The sequence below is a fragment of the Armigeres subalbatus genome, chromosome 3, assembly GCF_024139115.2.
Source record: "Armigeres subalbatus isolate Guangzhou_Male chromosome 3, GZ_Asu_2, whole genome shotgun sequence".
NCBI classification, from domain to species: Eukaryota; Metazoa; Arthropoda; class Insecta; order Diptera; family Culicidae; genus Armigeres; species Armigeres subalbatus.
Genome location: NC_085141.1, coordinates 313020364 through 313040133, shown reverse-complemented (window position 1 = coordinate 313040133; position 19770 = coordinate 313020364). Strand labels below are relative to the sequence as shown.

The window sequence follows — 19770 nt, the reverse complement described above, 5'->3', positions numbered from 1 at the left end:
ACTAAAGGAACAGTGTACTTATTAGTGGTGCGAGCAATATTTTGTAGTTGTTGATGTTAAATGACATCAATCTCATTTTTGTTAGCAAATTTATTAGTTTATCTATTGGCTCAGATAGTAAAGCTGTAAATTTCCCATAATTATCAATTTTTAAAACATATTTTCTTTTGTGGATCTGCTAATTTCTCTACTCTTGGTACCGTTACCCTACATGTATTTATATAAAGCAGATGTAATATGTTTGAATACTAACTAGATTAGGTCGGAAGCCGACAAGCGACAAGTGTTCGGCTCACAATCATCATTCTTCACCGTTCTTGACCTTTCTGACCTAGGAATAAATAAATTGTTTGTTCGCATTGTCTATCTGTGCAATAACCTACATCATAATTCTATTCACTGTATGATGCTTGTTAGTAACTGTCGAGGAATCATGATTGTTCATACACAGACAAACAGACGTAACACTTAATAAATTACCATCTACTTCAACGATCAATTTGAATTTGATTGATTGCACGTTTCACAACTAGAGGTGCTAGTGTCGTAATCCTTCGAGTTTGACATTTCACTCCAGCGTCTTCAGGTGACAATGTCATATGAAACATTGTTTCGTGTAACATGGTCGCAAGATGGCGATAGAAGAGTTGAGCGATGGATTTTTCGGAAAAATGTTCAAGCTGTTACGTCTGTTTGTCTGTGGTTCCAATATGTATAACATTTTCAATAGTCATATCTCGGGTACTTATTCAAAAGGACGTATGTGATTTTGTAAACAAAGAGATTCAAACGATTTATCCAATCTGATAGCACTCCCACGCAAACCATCACCACAGGCAGGTAGGGGAAGCCTTCGGCTACCTATTGGTTGTGTTGGTTTTCAAGGGACTGCCTTCGGATTGGACATATCGACGTTTGAATCTTTGTTTACAAAATCACATACGTCCTTTTGAATAAGTACCCGAGATATGTATTTTTGTAATGTTCATCACTTATTCATATTTGATATCTGTTAATTTTAAATTTTAACTTGATCAGGGTACGTGTATGTCTTATAGGCGTTCAACGAAAAAAATAGCCGATCAACATTTGGCGATTTCCCCTACTATTATTGGAAATTTTATATTTGGAAGTGAATTTCAGCATTTTTCGAAAATTCCTAACCTTCCAATGAATGTTAGTCGAAAGTTGACATATCTCATGAACTATATTCTCTGTAAATATTCTCCATATCATAGCTAATGCTTTTATGGAACGTTTTCTCTGCAGCTCGCGTTTTCTCCTTTTCCGTAAATATTTTCGTTAATTTGTTCAAACAACAAATATTTCGATAAGATAAGGATGTTGACTCTTATTTTTCATTGAGCAAAATTAAATGGGAATCACCATTACAGAAGCTGCAGGTTTAAGAGAGCTGTTGAAGGCAACAACAATATTATTTTCTTCTGAACACTACTGGTGTGAACTGGATAAACGTTAAGAAAGTGTGGATCACTATTACAATGCAAAAACTGGATAAGGCGATAATTCGAGAGTCAAATATCAGTTGTAAATAGCAATAAATTAAAGGTTTGGTGATAAATTGTTATCTTATCGATGATTCAAGGTGCAATTTTTGATTTATACTGATAACTCTCAGCTGATAACAACCCAAGGGTTACAATTGTTAGAGCAAGTATCATTGCGATCTGGAGTAATAAAAAAGATGTTTTCCATTCAAGAAAAAAAAAATCATTGCTGGGTGAAAAAATCTGATTTTTTTTAACAATGCCATCCAATAAATGCGATTTGTAGAGTCTTTCTACGGTGAATGATAGTTGCTCACAATAATAGGAATAAGTAATGAAATTATCATGATTTTGTTCTATCTGTAGACGAAACTCTTCTTCTCTACAGACGAAACTCACAAAACTTCCATTTTAGATTTAGAGATAAACATAGATTTCCATAGAAGTTTCTACGTGAAAACAAATCAGCCCTCGTATCTGCACTATTGTTTGTAACTCCGATTCAATTGTTGTCGACATTATTAAACCATTCCTTCCAATGAAATCGATTAATTCGATATTATATATTCGTTTCAGGTATCGCTTCAGGGGCTTGAGAACGAATCAACTGATCGTTTAATCGAGATTATCATCATTATACTTCGTACCGCAAATAGAAGAACGTTCATCAAATAGGTTGAACAGAAACATCCAGGAAGGGAATCAACCCATCACCGGTACACGGGGCCGATCGAAAATCTCCGTGACCTGTGTTCTCGTCGACAGTATCCTCGGCAAATCTGTTGTGCAAAAGCATTCGTGATTCGAAAAGTAAAAATCAACGAAAACATCGCGAAGGAAGAGATAAACGCAAGCAAAATCAATAAAAGGAAGAGATAAACAGCATGTTCTTATCGTTGCCAGTCGGCGGCTAAAGCGGCGTCAGCAGTGCAGTGGTTGTTGACTGCATCTTGTTTGCAATGTGTTGGTAGAAATATAAATAAAGTGTAATGAAAAAGTTGCTGCAGTTTTGAAGTGCGAATCTGCGGGTCTTCGAGGTGGTTTTGGTTCCGGGGCTGATTCTCGGGTGCTCTTGCGCCACCGGATTCTGGTTTGGTGGGTTGGAGTATGACCTAGAGGTATAAGGTGCACGGGAAGATCACCGCGAAAAGACGCAAATAGAATACAGTGTAGAAGAGGATGTTTTTTTTTTGTGTGATGCAGTGAAGAGAATGCGCGCGCGAGCATAAAAGTGAACGTGCCCCATAAAAGGGATTGAAACTGGAAGAGGTAGTTGTGTGAGAAGACAAAACTCACCTTGAAGGGGTGTTCTCGCTATAATCCAGACAGTTACAAGTGAGTATTGCGCGATTAATTAAAATGTTCTTTAATAAGTTTTTATGCACCGGGTTATGAAATATGATTTTTCTAGACCGAGGCTTGTAGTTTTGCCCAAAAACAAATGCTAAAATTATCAAAAATGTATTTTTGTGAAGAAGAGACTCGACGCCGTCCCTGATTTCCCGATGATTAGTTTTTCTTTTAACATAAACTTCTGCTTTTTAGTAGAATACTTTTAGAACATGTTCGCTGCCTTAGAGTAAAAACATTAGTGATTCAGTTTCATTACAAATTTTCGACCACTATTCTAGTTTGAATCTGGAGCAAAATAGATCAAACTGCAGGTTTCCCCAGCAGTGTTCTGTCGTATTCCAGCCGAAAACGGCTGAATGGAATCCGCCGTTGAAGAGCGGTGCGACTGTTCGTTTTAAAATTCGACAGCAATCTTCGTCGTTGCTACTCAACCCGATGGCGCTACCAACACCATCTCACACTGCACAATCATGCACTCAATCATGCACAGATTCTTTCTCTATCGTGATTAGTGCATATGCAAAATTGAGAGTTCGAATCAAGTCTAATGTAAAACTTGTAACATTGTACGGTTAATTGGGGCACGCGAAATATGTGATTTCACGATTGGTATATTTGATTGCTTATGTTTAATGTACTATTCGCAATAGCAGAATCAATTCATAGTCTAGAATCACTTATACAAACTAAAATCATTAGCCGCTTACTCTGAATACTACATGTTCCATTTATGTTTTTCAAATTTTCAATACAATGAAATCATTATGTTGCTGCCAAGTGAGGCGCCGTAATTGCAAAGTGGATTGATCCGTAGATAATATGACGCATTCATACACCAAAACAATTGAAACATTTTTTTGTTAAATATCTTGGATGTGCATATGCACAGCATATGTTTAGAAATGGACAAATTGATATGAAATTTGCGAAAAAGAATCCACGTGTCTTGGAGGGAATCGAACCCTCAACCTCCTACTCTCTAGATAGACGTGATAACCCCTACACAACAAGACCACTTAAAGGTCACGTTTGCGGAAAAGCCATTAGAATTCGAGTACCAACCTCCACCACGGTTAGCTCTCTTTTTTGAAAATTGAATATCTTTCGGATGCTTGATTTGTCCAATCTCCACATGTGCTCTACTGTTGTATATCCACAGTCAAGCGAGTGCACATTGTTTATTAAACGAGATGATCGCACTCCATGCCCCCCAGCAACGGGCTGGGCGGGCTGGTCTAGAATGCGAATCAATCGCACTCTGCTGTGCCAAAGGCTTGCTTGGCTAAAGCATTTGATGAGTTTGATTGCCTTACGTAAGCGGTCGCGTGTACTCAGACGACTAATGAAGGTGGAAGACCGACACTTGGTTACAATTAATTGCATATTATTCGGCAACTCGGCTGTACGAAAACCATTTTTTGTTAAATATCTTGGCTGTGCATATGCACAGCATATGTTTTGAAATGGACAAATTGATATGAAATTTGCGAAAAAGAATCCACGTGTCTTGGAGGGAATCGAACCCTCAACCTCCTACTCTCTAGATAGGCGTGATAACCCCTACACAACAAGACCACACAACGTGTAGGGGTGATCACGCCTATCTAGAGAGTAGGAGGTTGAGGGTTCGATTCCCTCGAAGACACGTGGATTCTTTTTCGCAAATTTCATATATTTTTGTCCATTTCGAAACATATGCTGTGCATATGCACAGCCAAGATATTTAACAAAAAAATGGTTTTCGTACGGCCGAGTTGCCGAATAATATGCAATTAATTGTAATTGAACCATTTTTGAATTTCGTCATTCATTCCTGGCCTCTTTATTACAAGCCACTTCCCCGAATGGGACAGTACCCCGAATGGGACACTAACCCGAAATCCATTACCCCGAGGCCGAGAGGTCAGTACCCCTAAAACATTTCGAATCTGTAGCTTACCAGTATTATTTTTCACACTCACAGATATCGATGAATCCAAAACGACAATCTTTGCGAAGAATAAAAAAGAGTCAGAGTTACATGAAAAACCCATTGAAGATTTAAGCAACTGTTTAACCAAAAAAGTTGATTTTTCATCTAATTAACTTAAATTGTCATTACACCCCATTATTACCAAGAAAATTACTATTCTACGAAATATAGTAAGGGAGTGATAATGTCTCTCAATGGTACGTGTTTGCAGAGGAGATAATGCTTTCTTCAAATGAACGCGTTTGCTTGGTATAAGGTGAACAGAGGAGATGATGCCTTCTTTGAATGAACGCGTCTGCCCGGTATAAGGCGGATAGAGGAGATAATGCCTTCTTCAAATGAATGCATTTGCCCGGTAGAAGGCGATCAGAGGAGATAATGCTTTCTTTAAATTAATCCTTTTTCCCTGTACAATGTACACAGAGGAGATAATGACTTTTTAAATGAACACGTTTGCCAGGTACAAGGCACACAGAGGAGATAATGCCCCCTTTATGCGTTTGCGTTATATGAGGCGAATGGAAGAAAGGATGCCTTCTTCGAATCAATGCTTCTTTCCAAAGACAAACAGAGCTCTCTCTCACCTACACACAATATATTACTCACTCACTACCTCTACCTCACTACCTCTTCCCCACTAACTCACTCGCTCTCACTCACTCACTTAATCTCAATCTCTCAATCACTCCTACTGACTCACATACTTTTATTCAGTAATGCAAAAGGTCAATAACTGGACGATAAATTAGTCATATTTCTTGAATCCAACGAGTTGAAAGCGGCAATAAACACAACAATAAAGCAGATATTGCAAATTTTCAAATCCTGTCACGGAATAAAAGTTGGTGGAATTTTTGCAGTATGCCTTTCATTCTTCGCGTTTCTATAGAGATCGTGAGGGGCAGAAATGTAAACATCGCGTGACATCTCTCATTGAAATAGAGAAATTGCAGTACTCACTCACTCTCTCTTATTCACTCACTCACTCTTACTCATTCATTCACTCTTGCTCACTCTCTCACCCTTACTCGCTCATTCTTACCACTTACTTACGATAACTCGCTCACTCACTCACTTTTACTCATGCACTCATTCTTACTCACTTACTCACTCACTTCCACTGACTCACTCACAAGCTCATTCTCTCTTACTCACTCACTCGCTCTTACTCATGCATTCACTCTGTTACTCGCTCACTCTCACTCATGCATTCACTCTGTTACTCACTCACTCTCACTCACTCACTCACTCTTACTCACTCACTCTTACTCACTTAGAGGTTATTGACGGCCCATGGCTTGCGGAGGCGATGAACCGCAAACGCGACGGGCTTTCGGCCTTCGAGGTGGCGACGGAACAGCTGGACGCCATCATCGACTTTGCGTCATTGAAGCATAATATCAGTAAGGACCTCAAGAGGAGCTTGCTGAAACTTCGAAAGTCGATGTTGGACGCCAAGCTGGAAACGGCGGTCGGGACGGCCAAGTGCGAACCCGTGAAATCCATGGAGTCGAGGTCTACCCAGACTGAGGCCCAAGAATTCGCGGATTTGGGCAAGGTCGAATCGACCGAGGGCGTGCCAGCGAAGACGGTGGTGCCAATGTCTACCCAGACTGAGGCTCAAGTATTCGCAGGCACGTCGGGGGTGGCTGCTCCAACGGAGCAGACACAAAAACGGGGGAGACAGTCTTCAGGGGATGAGCTCCCTGGGGGCCGCCCCAAAACGCGGAGGGTTACTACCCCGAACAAAGGTAGTGGGGCTGGGAAGCTGAACCCCGGCCAGGTACCTCCAAAACCGGGGGAGGAAGGACCTGAAAAGGTCCGTCCACCCAGGAAAGACGGTGGTAAGGGGTTACGGCAGGCTGAGAGCTCTCAGCCGCCCCAGACCAGGGAAATAGAGGGGGATGACGCCTCCTGGACCCTGGTCAAGAACAAGAGGAAACCGAAGACGTCAAGGGCCGAAAAGAAGGCCCAGGCGAATGAGGGTAGCAAGAAGTCTAGGGTAGGCGCTAATCGCTCCAGGGGCGATGCCCTAGTCATCAAAACGGACGAGGCTAAGTACTCGGACGTCTTGAAGGCGATGAGGAGTGACGTCAAGCTCGGTGAACTCGGCGTCGACGTACGTCGAATAAGACGTACCCGGATGGGCGAGATGATCCTCGAGCTAAAGCGGGGCGTCTCGCAAAAGGGCGCCGCCTACAAGAAGTTGGCGGAGGAAGTCCTAGGCGAGACGGTCAAGGTGAGGGCACTCACGACGGAGGTGAAAACAAGGGTTAAAGACCTGGACGAGATCACCGAAGTCGAAGAGCTCGTCACGGCACTGCGGCGACAGTGCGAAGTGGAGGCGTCCACCGCAGCCGTTCGGCTACGGAAAGGTCCGACAGGGACACAGGTAGCATTGGTCCCTGTACAATGTACACAGAGGAGATAATGCCTTCTTTATGCGTTTGCGTTATATGAGGCGAATGGAAGAAAGGATGCCTTCTTCGAATCAATGCTTCTTTCCAAAGACAAACAGAGCTCTCTCTCACCTACACACAATATATTACTCACTCACTACCTCTACCTCACTACCTCTTCCCCACTAACTCACTCGCTCTCACTCACTCACTTAATCTCAATCTCTCAATCACTCCTACTGACTCACATACTCTTATTCAGTACTGCAAAAGGTCAATAACTGGACGATAAATTAGTCATATTTCTTGAATCCAACGAGTTGAAAGCGGCAATAAACACAACAATAAAGCAGATATTGCAAATTTTCAAATCCTGTCACGGAATAAAAGTTGGTGGAATTTTTGCAGTATGCCTTTCATTCTTCGCGTTTCTATAGAGATCGTGAGGGGCAGAAATGTAAACATCGCGTGACATCTCTCATTGAAATAGAGAAATTGCAGTACTCACTCACTCTCTCTTATTCACTCACTCACTCTTACTCATTCATTCACTCTTGCTCACTCTCTCACCCTTACTCGCTCATTCTTACCACTTATCTACGATAACTCGCTCACTCACTCACTTTTACTCATGCACTCATTCTTACTCACTTACTCACTCACTTCCACTGACTCACTCACTTTCACTGACTCACACACTTCCACTGACTCACTCACTCACTCACAAGCTCATTCTCTCTTACTCACTCACTCGCTCTTACTCATGCAGTCACTCCTTTACTCGCTCACTCTCACTCATGCATTCACTCTGTTACTCACTCACTCACTCTTACTCACTTACTCAATTTTACTCACTCACTCTTACTCACTTACTCGCTCTGACTCACTCACTCACTTTCTATTACTCACTCACTCTAACTCACTCACTTACTCTTACTCACTCACTCACTTACTCTTACTCACTCACTCACTCACTCTTACTCATTCGCTTACTCTCTAACTCACTCTTACTCATTCGCTCAATCACTCTTACTCACTCGGGGGCAGCAGGGACTTTGTCCAAGGGCTTGACGACCCCTCCCCATGGCCACTGCGAGTTAGACCGGGACCATCGTCCCTAACCCCTAATCCCAAGGCGTCAAGCGACCCGTGCCGAGGGGATGCATGGCCAGGGGGGTGAAATAATAAGCTAGGCCTTTAACGGAGCCTGTGGGGTACCTGGGCAACCCCCCCAGTAATTGTCCCTTACCGCGTCATGCTGGGCTCTGGCGTGGTGGACCTCTTTTCCCGAGCAACTCGTGGGATCAAAATGGAAAACCAAGACAATTCTTCAACTAGTGGTAGTAGTGTAGGCGACAACCCGTTCGCAAGAGGTGGGTTGTTCAGGTCTCCGCCTAGGAGGCCAGAGGCAGTAGTCGGCAGCTCAGTGCGCAGCGCCAGCGTGGGTCACTTAACCTTCCTCTCGGCTAAAAAAACGCCGGTAGAGGTTATTGACGGCCCATGGCTTGCGGAGGCGATGAACCGCAAACGCAACGGGCTTTCGGCCTTCGAGGTGGCGACGGAACAGCTGGACGCCATCATCGACTTTGCGTCATCGAAGCATAATATCAGTAAGGACCTCAAGAGGAGCTTGCTGAAACTTCGAAAGTCGATGTTGGACGCCAAGCTGGAAACGGCGGTCGGGACGGCCAAGTGCGAACTCGTGAAATCCATGGAGTCGAGGTCTACCCAGACTGAGGCCCAAGAATTCGCGGATTTGGGCAAGGAAGTCCTAGGTGAGACGGTCAAGTTGAGGGCACTCACGACGGAGGTGAATCTAAGAGTTAAAGACCTGGACGAGATCACCGAAGTCGAAGAGCTCGTCACGGCACTGCGGCGACACTGTGAAGTGGAGACGCCCACCGCAGCCGTTCGGCTACGGAAAGGTCCGGCAGGGACGCAGGTAGAATTGGTTCGGCTATCTGCAGCGGACGCCTTCAAGGTAGTCAAGTTAGGGAGCGTCAAGGTGGGATGGTCGGTGTGCCCTGTGGGCATATACGAGCAACCCGAAGTTTGCTTCAAGTGCCTGGAACCGGGGCACAAGCAATGGGACTGCAAAGGCCCTGACAGAAGCAATCTCTGCCGACGCTGCGGATTGGAGGGACATAAGGCACAATGCTGCACGAACCCTCCCAATTGTTTGATTTGTTCCAGCAAAGCTGTGAACAGCAAGCACCCCATGGGGGGTTCGAAGTGCCCGGCGTTTTAGCGTGCTGCAAAATCACAGTGCAGGTAACGCAGCTGGCTTGCTCGGCCTCGCCCGAGTGTTTGGTGTGCGCAGGTTTAGAGGTGTGCGCAGGCAGACACGTGTTGTTCGTGTGTCCACGTTTTCTCGCAATGCGTGACCACATTCTTGCCACATGTGGTCTGGACACTACCCCGGACAACCTAGTTCGGAGGATGTGTAAAGATGAAGTTGGTTGGAACGCCGTTTTATCGGCTATCGCCCAAATCGTCTCGGAGCTACTCAGAAGGTGGCGCATGGACTTAAGGATGGCTAGTTCAGGAGCAAATAAGAGGTGGTCCAAGGGATCGGAGTCGGCTTTATGGGTCATACCGGTGGTCATGCTCTGTGGTCGAACATGATCCTTTTATCGAACAAGTGGCCGCGCGAAGAACAACATGGTATCGTCGCTTTCGCGGCGTCGGTCAACCGGGCGGGTTCCGAGCCCGAGGACGGAAAGGGGTCCTTGTCAAGGCTGGGGCAGGCGTAGGCACCGCGTCGACAAGTCCCTCTGTGTGTTGGCGAATATACCCTATCGCAGAGAGGTCAATTTGGGGTGCACGCGGCATCATCATTGGTACCAATTGTGCAAAGGGAAGCAGGCGCGAAGTCGACCCTTCTCACCTTCCGAGGACATAGGGCGTGGTAAGGCCACCTGGAAAGCCGGCAATGCGCTGGCACGATACCATGGTGTTCTTCTAAAAAAAAACGAGTCACGATGGTCGGTGCTGCAGGGACACGCAGCTAACCTCGAGGGTGCGTTGTGCACTGGCCCCCCTTTGAAGCATTACTTTCTGGTTGTACCGAAGGGACTATGGGCTTGGCGGCAATGGAAACGGTTTAGCGGATCGGGGATGTAGTCCTGCCTCCCTCGTTTGCTGTTGGAGGTGGTCCCTAACCCCGCACTTTCTGGATAACCCAGGATGTCTATTGAACAGATTCCCCCTCCATTGCTTAGGAAGTAAAAACAAGACTAACTCACTCACTCATTCAATCGTAGATTCCAAGAATTGGATCACGCTTCATCCGTGCTTTTACTATAGCGACCAAGGAGCAACTCCAACCTTGTTGCCTTTGTAGCCTTGCTGACGTGGACCGCAGTTAACCACATTAGGTGCAGTTGACCTCCTCAATCGTCAAATCTGAAACGCATGCAAGTTGACGGCCGGTACGGCAGTTGACGGCTGGTACGGCAGTAGAAGCTCATTGACTGTACGCACGCCACTGATGGTTAAACTATTGGATTCTTGGTGTACGCTGGCTATCTCCAACTCGATAACCTTTGACTTAATTTTTTGGCGCTGCGCACCACCGCGGTGCACCGGTCCAATGCAGACACTATGATTGAACTTCGCCTCCCCGTTCTAATTTATCGGCCAGCTCTTCGTCGAGCAACGTCAGATCGGAGTCTCGTCGATGAATGTATGAGTACGAATCGAACTGCGTTTCCCACGCACCACTACTGGTAGGTAGCGGAACAATATATCGCTTGACTTGGCTTGATGCGTGTGGCAACCGTAAGCTGTACAATTGGTTCATGTTCTGCCGTAATCTGACAAAGTGACTTATACGCCATTTTCCAAAAATTGTGTTAACGAGTAGTACTCATCGTACTCTTCATCAGAAAAAAGGAAAACATGTAAGTTGTAAAATGGCGCATACTTTTTCAAATTATGGCAGTGTTCTGGGGGGTTGTGAGCTGTCGACTATCGGAGGCGCTATTACGATGAATGCCACGTAGTTTGTTGTTGCTTTCACTGGGACAGCGGCAACCTTGGTTGACAGAGAGATTAGAAACGAGCTGCGGAAGATCAACGTTGCGATAAAATGGCTCGTGATAAGCTCCGTGATTTCCTCTGGAAGTTCCTCCAGGAACTCTTCCAGAATTTGCCCCAGGAATTCCACCGGAATTTGCTCCAGGAATTCCACCAGAAGTTCCTCCAGGAGATCCACCGGAAGTTCCTCCAGGATTTCCACCGGAAGTTCCTCCAGGAATTCCTCCGGAAGTTCTTCCAGAAATTCCTCCGGAAGTTCTTTCAGGAATTCCTCCGGAAGTTCTTCCAGGAATTCCTCCGGAAGGTGCTCCAGGAATTTTTAGGGAAGTTCCTCCAGGAAATCCTCCAGAAAATCCACAGGAATTCCTCCAGAAGTTTTTCAGAAATTCCTCCGGAAGTTCCTCCAGGTATTCCTGAGGAAGTTTCTCCAGGAATTCCACTGGAAGTTCCTCCAGGAATTCCTCCGGAAAATCCTCTTGGAATTCTTCCGGAAGTTCCTCCAGGACTTCCTCCGGAAAATCTTCCTGGAATTCTTCCGGAAGTTCCTCCAGGACTTCCTCCGGAAGTTCCTCCAGGACTACCTCCGGAAGTTCCTACAGGAATTTCTCCGGAAGGTGCACCAGGAATTCTTAGAGAAGTTCGTCCAGGAAATCCTCCAGAAGTTTTTCTGGTGATTCTTTCAAAAAAATCTCAAAAATTCCTCCGGAAATCCTTTATGAATGCTTTAGGATGTTTGCTTATGAAATCCCCGAGAAGTCCTTTAAAAAACCCCTCCAAGAACACATAATTAATCACTTCGCCAACTCTACATAAATTACCACGAGGGCTCTTCAGATGTTTCTTCTGAATTCCTTCTGAAATTCAGAAAATTGCCCAGGAATTCTTGAAGAACTTCTTATGGAAATTAGATTGTGAAATCTAGATCTAGAAAATCTTAGGCGCATTTCTCTGGGAATTCTTCCAGAAATTTCTACCCCAAAATTCCTTCAGAGATTCTCCCGGGAGGTAGTTTACAAATAAATTATTCTGAAAATTAATTCACAAATTCACAAATCCCTTCAAGAGTCTCTTAGGCAATTCCCATGGAAACTTCTCCAGAATTTCTCCAAGAATTGAGCGAATGAGCTTTGTTTGGCAAAACGATTTTTTCGACTGTAGGCCAAATTACATTTTCGAGCAAATAACGTTTTCGACCAAATGACATATCCGACCGTATGATATGTTTGGCCGAGCGACATTTTCGACCAAATGACCTGTTAAGTCGTATGACACGTTTGGCCTATAGCTATAACATTTGCATTCAAACTACCTGTACGGCAAAGCGACATTTGTGCGGAAGAATCTGTTCGGTAAAAAGACATTGACATGTACAGTCAGTCTAAGCTAAGCTATAATAAAGCTATACAAATTTGATTGATCATTTTTTAATAGATACGAATTAAACAATAAATGTAGGAATATCAAATTTTTCCTGTGACACCCATTTAACATCGTCATTTCTGTTTACTTGCAGGAAACCACTGCGGCGCTGTTAGTTGTGAATGCCTTTCCCGTTCTTCGCGGCGGACGGACGGCGTGAAGAAGAATATTACGGCATAGGTGCTCGCGACAGGATTGCCGGTACCGGGTGCCGATGAATGAAAATAGAAATAGCCGCCAGGGGAAGACGGCAGTGGTCGTAAGTGGCAGTCGAGAGCGCAATTCAATCCGCCCGTCGTCGTCATCGTCGTCGACGTCTAGTGGAAAAAGTGCAACGATGATGCTAGTGTTGGGATTTTTGTTTCTCGTCGCCGCGACGCTGCAGCCAACGACCGCTGTTGGCATTGAAAAAGTGGCGTCGAGTGCAGGTGTTGGTGCAAGCACGCCGACCGTAGCCGGTGGCAGCGTGCTGGACGGTGGCGGTGGTGGTGAAGAAAAAAGTGATGTTAGTGATGGTGTCATTAATTATGGAAATCAAAACAAGTACGAAGAACTTGCCTCGAGTCCTGATGCAGCAACATCAACAGCGAAGCGGTCCATTGGCAAGAGAAGTGCAACCAGTACGACGACTCCTCTGGCGCACGATTCCGATTTTCTAGGTGAGTTGATTGCAGTCATGCAGACATAAAAGCTCCTAAAGCGTGCTCTGACGATGGCAGCTGATCTTTTTCATTGGTTCCCAAAATTCCTAGTCGTTGCAAGCGTGTAGGTCCAGCATCCGTTGCCAAAGTCGCAAATGGTTGAGCACCACTGTGCTTTAATCAATACGCATCGGACGATGGAAGAAATCGGGATGAACGAACGGGCGATGATGTTCTGAGAATATTATAGTATGTTCGACCACCTCTCCAGCATGAAAAAATAAAATCGTGCAAAGGTTATCTTCTGTTCAATGATCCCCGGCGTAAGTGTATGAAGGTCGGTATCTACACTGATGGGGAATACTTTGCCTCTCGACAGGATTGGATTGTCCGGTGGTTTTCCGTGCAGTAGCACAAACTGGGATCAGAAGCGCAATCATGGCAATGGTAGAATGGCAAAGGGTTTTTTTTCTATTGGAAACTTGTTCGAGCAGCAGAAGAAAATATTTTCTTCTATTAGAGCCATAGCACCAAAGTGCTGAAACTGGGAATGCAAATTCTTCCTTACGTAGCATAGATTTTTTGTTCGTTTTTGTTGCACTCAGAAGTCGCGTTCGAAGCAAAGGTTGATTTTCGAATGGCTAAACGTGTTGACGTTTTTAAATGTTTTGTATCTTTTTTTTGTTTTTCAGTAAATTAGCCGTATGTGCGTTTTCTGAAGAGAGTGATATTGAATGTTTTTGAAAGACTAATTTAAAAAATTAGCATTTTTCATTTACTTAATTTGGGTGATTTTTTTTAATCGGTCTAGTTTACCAATGAATCATTTCAATATCGTCAACAGAGGTTGTCTTTTTATCTTGATTTTGCAGAATGTAGTACCTTATATGTGTTTTTTAATTTTTATTTGGCTCTATAAAAACTTTCATTTTCTTGGAATACTTCTAAAAGATACTTATCTCACTTCTAAATATGTTTTCCCAACAAAGTAAAAAAAAAGATCGAACTGTGTTGTCGTTGATTGGATATTGGGGATTGTGGCCGAAAATTAGCTTCTCGAAAAAGTCAACGACTCCCGACAGCGGTTATTGCTATCATAAGAACCTACGTCTGTCGATGAAATGCCGCCTTTTTCGTGATAAGCCCATTATTACGAAAAAAAAAGCTGTTAGCACCCCCCGGAAAGGAAATATGAGCGGTATTTAACAAATGGTTGTAGCGTAGTATAAATGGAAATGTCACACGTATGGGCTTCTTTAGATTGATTCCGGAGCGAGATATGGTGGTCTCTGTGCTATAAAATTCGATCGAATGCGTGATAGCGAATGAAACATCATCAAAAGCAACAATTGAGTGGCTCCCTTATTGACGTCTATGGACGTAATAGATGTTCAATCAAATGAAGGGAACTTTAGGCAGCATCTTCTGCTGACGGCTGATGGGCGGTTTTCAATTGGAAGTTATGTTATAGCGCCGTTTGTGTCATTATATCGAAACGTCTTTTGTTATTCTTCATAAAATTTTAAACTAGTAAAATATTGAAAATGCGGTTACGATCTTGTAAGTGTGATGTTCAATTATTTCAATAAATATTTATGGAATTCCTCTTCTCAACTAAATATTTCATTATTATAGGCAGGCAGATGATACGAATACTATTTAGGGTCGTTTGGCCAAACGATATAGGGGAAGAGGTAAATGGAGCAGGTCGGTAAGATGAATATTTAGCTATGTTTAAATTAAAACACTATTTAGGCGTATGCTAGCCATGCATAGGTATTTCTCGAAATAAAATAAGGTGCTTAAGCTAATATGCTAAAATGCTACGAAATATCTATAAGAAAGTCTTCGGAAGAGGGAGATTGTCATTCGGCGGAAAGCCATTAGGTTCATTTTTTTTCACGGGGATGACAAGCTACGCCATCTTTGTCACATCTTTTCTGAGTCACCAATACGAGTGCACTGCGAATGCAACACAAACAACTTCCAGGGTGAAAATGATATAAAACGAACGAAGGCATAGACAGTGCCTTACGCAAGTAGCATTCTAAAGAATTGAGCAAATAAGTTGAACATTCTTAAGTTTAAATCATGGAATCGAGTCTAAAATAGTTTTAATTTATAGTTCGTTTATTTTTTCTCTATTTTCTCATGATTGTATCATGTTGCATTATTGAATGAAATGGGCGTTTTGCATCATATTCTCCTGTAAAAACGTAAACATTCAAAATTCGCGCACATACTATTGCAAAATAAATCAGTATTGGAGTGATTTGACACTGGGGGATAAATTTATCACCCAAAAAAGCACGAACAGGCGAACCTGTCAAAATCCATAGTGAAAAAATTGGGTGTCGTTCCCCTGTTTTTTTAGCTATATTTGAGTGATTTTTTTAGGCGAATGTTACGTTAGGCCGAGTTTCATTTGTCCGAATTGAACGTTTGGCCGAAACTTTTGTTGTGATATATGACCAAACTGATTATTTGAGCTGTTTAGCTGAGCCGTTTGTCCTGACAAGTCGTTTGGCTAAATATGTCATGTGGCCGAAAATGCCATTTGGTCGAAATGGTTGAAAAGGGAAATTTAGCCGAACATGTCAACCCGTTCGGCCCTTTTTTCCAAACGACCTTTTCGGTTAAATTTCCTTTTCGGTAAAACAACTCTTGCGGCAAAATGGCCAGGTCAGCCGAATGACATCTTCGACCATATGCCCATTTCAACCAAATTCCATCCATCTGCCAACGCAAATTTCGGCCCAACGACTTTTTCGACTAGTTGTGTTTAGGGCGAATGACATTTTCATCCAAATACATTAAGGCCTAATGATTAATTTGACCCAATGACATATTCGGGCAAATGGTTTTCGGCTGCCGAATTTCGGCTAAACCGCTCTTCTCGTCGTTTATTCGAAAGTAATTTATTCGAAAGCCACTTTGCCGATTAACACGTCAAGCCGAAATCATCTAATCGGATTCCATTTGGCCTAAACGGCTTGGCCGAAAATGTCGTTTCATTATGCTGAAAGCGACATTCGGCCGAACTGGTAATTTTTACGAAAAAGCCGTTTGACCGAAATGATGTTTGGCAGAAAGGGCCTTTTGGTGGATGGCCCCTTCTGCCGGCTCTATGTCCAAATTAGCCAAATGCCTAGGCCAGAATTCTACGGAAATTCCACTGGTTCCTTAGAATTCTGACGAAAAATTTTGTGGTCTCCTTCGAATTTGGATAGGCGTGGAAAATTGTAAAACAGCGGCGCGACAGATGTTGAACGATGTCGATGCAAAAATGTCGGCGGTGGCGCGCATCTCTAGGGGTAAGAAAAAAAATGAAAAGAAAAAATCGAGAAAAGGAAGGAGGAAGAAAAAAGTAACAAAAAAGAAGAAAGGAGTAAGGAGTAAAAGGAAGGAATAAGAAGAAAGAAGTAAGAAAGAAGAAAACAGATGGAATGAGTAAGAAGTAAAAGAGCAGAAAGGAGTTGGATTGAATTAGAAAAAGAAGAAAGAAGAGATAAAGAAGAAGGTTGAAGAAAAAATTAATTTGGGTGAAATAAGGAGGAAAAAGAAAATAACAAAAAAAGAAGAAAAGAGGAGTAAGAAGAAAGATGTAAGAAAGAAGAAATTAGATAGAATTAGTAAGAAATAAGAGAGAGGTAATGAAATGGATTGAGAACAAAAAAGAAGAAAGGAGAGAGAAGGAAGATGATAGAAGATGAAAGGAAATAGGTTTACAGAAGAAAGAAGACTTACTTACTTACTTATGGATCCTGTACACAGTACACCTACGGTGGTGCAAAGGGCCGACTTGAAAGATCTCCGAAAGGCCGAAAGAAAGAAGAAAGAAGACGCTAGAAGGAAAAAGCAAGAAGAGAGAAAAAAGAAGGAAGTAGGATGAACGAGGAAGAAATACGGGAGAAGTCCGAAAGAAGAAAGAAGAATGGTAAGGGAAGAAGGAAAAAGAAAGAACATAGAAGGACGAAGTATGACGATTTAAGGAAGAAGTAAGAAGTGAGATAAAAGAAACACGAAAGAGGAATAACTAGAAGTATGAAAAAAAGAAGGGATGAGGAAAAGGGAAAAAGAATGGAAGGAAGAAAAAAGAATTAATAAGGGAGCAGCAAGAAGCAAGAAGGGAAACGAAAAAGGAAACAGAAAGGAGGAAAAGGAAAGAAATATGGAAGAAAAAGAAAGAAAGAGAATTTTTAAAGAAGAAGAATGAAGCAGCAAAAAAGAAGAAGGAAGAACGTAGGGTGTATTAACAGAAGTAAGGAGTGAGAACAAAGAATGAAGAAGGAATAAGACAGAAGAAGGAATAAGGAAAGCCTGATTGACCCACCTAGTGGTGTTTGTGCCTTTCTCGTACATAAGATATACTAACAAAAATGAGTGAGAATTTCTTAGTGTGTTTTTTTGTATATAAATCGTATTTTGGCCATAACTTTTGGTCGCATAGTCCGATTTGGCCAATTTTCAATAGAAAACAATGGGACAGGATTCCAGGTCCCTGTCGAATGCAACTTATTGCAAACAAATCGGATCAAAATAAGTGCCTAAAAGATGAGTGAGATTTTGCGCACATACATACACACACGCACACACAGACAGACATCATCTCAATTCGTCGAGCTGAGTTGATTGGTATAGAACACTGTGGGTCTCCGGACCTTCTATCACAAAATCGTCTTGGAAGTGAATATATAGCCTTTTCGTTACACCTAGGTGTACGAGAAAGGCAAAAAATGTAATAAGAAAGAAAAAAGAATGAAGAGGTAAGAAAGATGAAAAATAAGCATGAAGGAAGATGAAGGAATTGTGTAGAAATAGAATTCTCTTGGCCAACTTCCTCAGAAAAATCATCGGAATTTCGGAACTAGGAAAATGTTTTTAGCCCAAAGCGAATATTCGATCAAATATTCAATTCGGCTAAATGTTTTCGGTTAGAGGACTTTCGGCCTAGCATGTTATTCGGTCGAATGATTCTCGGTCAAACGCAACTGCCTCCTTATGTATTTCGTAGAAGAAAAACGTTGCAGATTGATAAGGTTCAAAATTAAAAGGCAAACATATTTTTTTTCTCGATCTGATTTTGAAAAGTCAAAATGTTGTACGCTGATAGCTTTGGTGATGTGGGACATAAGTCTTCAGAACCGCTTTCTTCGATTTCGGGATTTACCCGAAAGTTGTGACAAGTTGTCTCGATACAATTCACCTATTAGTGTTATTTGAGACTTTTCTTATATGTTTTAATCCCTTTTGAACAAGCGAGAAAGGCATCATCACCAATGGTTAGCCTTAGCTGGATTTGGGTTTTTCAAGCAGAATCATGAAGTTTGAAGTGTCTCAGCTCGACGACTTGAGGTAATGTCTGTGTGTGTGCAAAAGCCGCCGAGAAAACTCACTCATCTTTAGGCACTTATCCATAATCGAAGCAGAAACCTATCCTATTGTTTTATATTGGAAATTGGCCGGATCGGTCTATGGCTTAAAATGTTATGGCCAAAATACTATAATACTATTTTTGTAACACACGAGAAAGGTGGATTAATCTGGGTTTTTAAACTCTATTCAAGTTTTCACAGGGTCTTCGGATTCGTTTCCGGGATGTTTTGAAATTAAAGGGATCGAAACTGGTTGCAATGTGATCAAAACTGTCCGTCCTAAATTGAACGAATCGAGTCATCGCAAATAAATTTTCTACGATGCGATTATGTTAAAGTTGGTAGGAATATTGACCAAAAAGTAAAAAAATCCGGAAGTCCTAAACCAACATGTCCAATCGACATACCTTTTGAAACTGTTTATTAAAAATTATCAAAATTTGGTTACGAAAGGTTGTGGACGCAAAAGTTAGATGGACTGACATAATGAAATTTCCTTAACAGCGATCTTGTTTCTATAACAAAATATTTAAACTATACTACCCAGGTAACCGTACACCCGACACATAGAGTGCAAAATTTTAATGCAATGTTGCTTTAATTTCATGCATAGTTTGCCATATTTGAAGGCATATGTACAGATTGCATTAAATGAATATCGCAAGCCCTTGCATTAAGATTCACGGTCACGAGGAAAGAGAAACTATTTGTTTGTGTCTAGGTTGAATGATCCAATAGTCGTGGGTGTTTCTATAGTTGCGGTGGTGTTGTTTTTACAAAATCTACGAATTGAACGCAGTAACCCATGTAGTCTATCAATTTGTTGACAAGTCAGTAGATGAAATAACAAACCTCATTTCCCTCATTTCGGTAAAGTATCACTAAAATACCTTATCTTTTTCTCGGCTTTGCACCAATAGTTGCGGTAGTGTTCCCATAGTTGCGAGTCCCATATGACAACAATGGGATTCGCAACTATAGGAACACGAATTAAAAAATAATGCAATTATTGGAACACTGCACCAATAATTGGAGGTACTATTTCAGGTGGCAATAATGGATTCT

General features: G+C 42.5%; 1 protein-coding gene across 2 annotated transcripts in view; it reads left to right on the top strand.

Moving 5' to 3' along the window:
* LOC134225324 (low-density lipoprotein receptor-related protein 1) overlaps positions 1-19770 on the top strand; it is a 701179-nt gene that overhangs the window by 35597 nt on the left and 645812 nt on the right. For both annotated transcript variants that reach the window (XM_062705293.1, XM_062705292.1), the window contains exons 3-4: positions 2085-2843; positions 12784-13348. In XM_062705293.1, the coding sequence (XP_062561277.1) occupies positions 12904-13348 (445 nt within the window). In that variant the 5' untranslated portion in view covers positions 2085-2843; positions 12784-12903. The remainder of the gene's footprint in view (positions 1-2084; positions 2844-12783; positions 13349-19770) is intronic.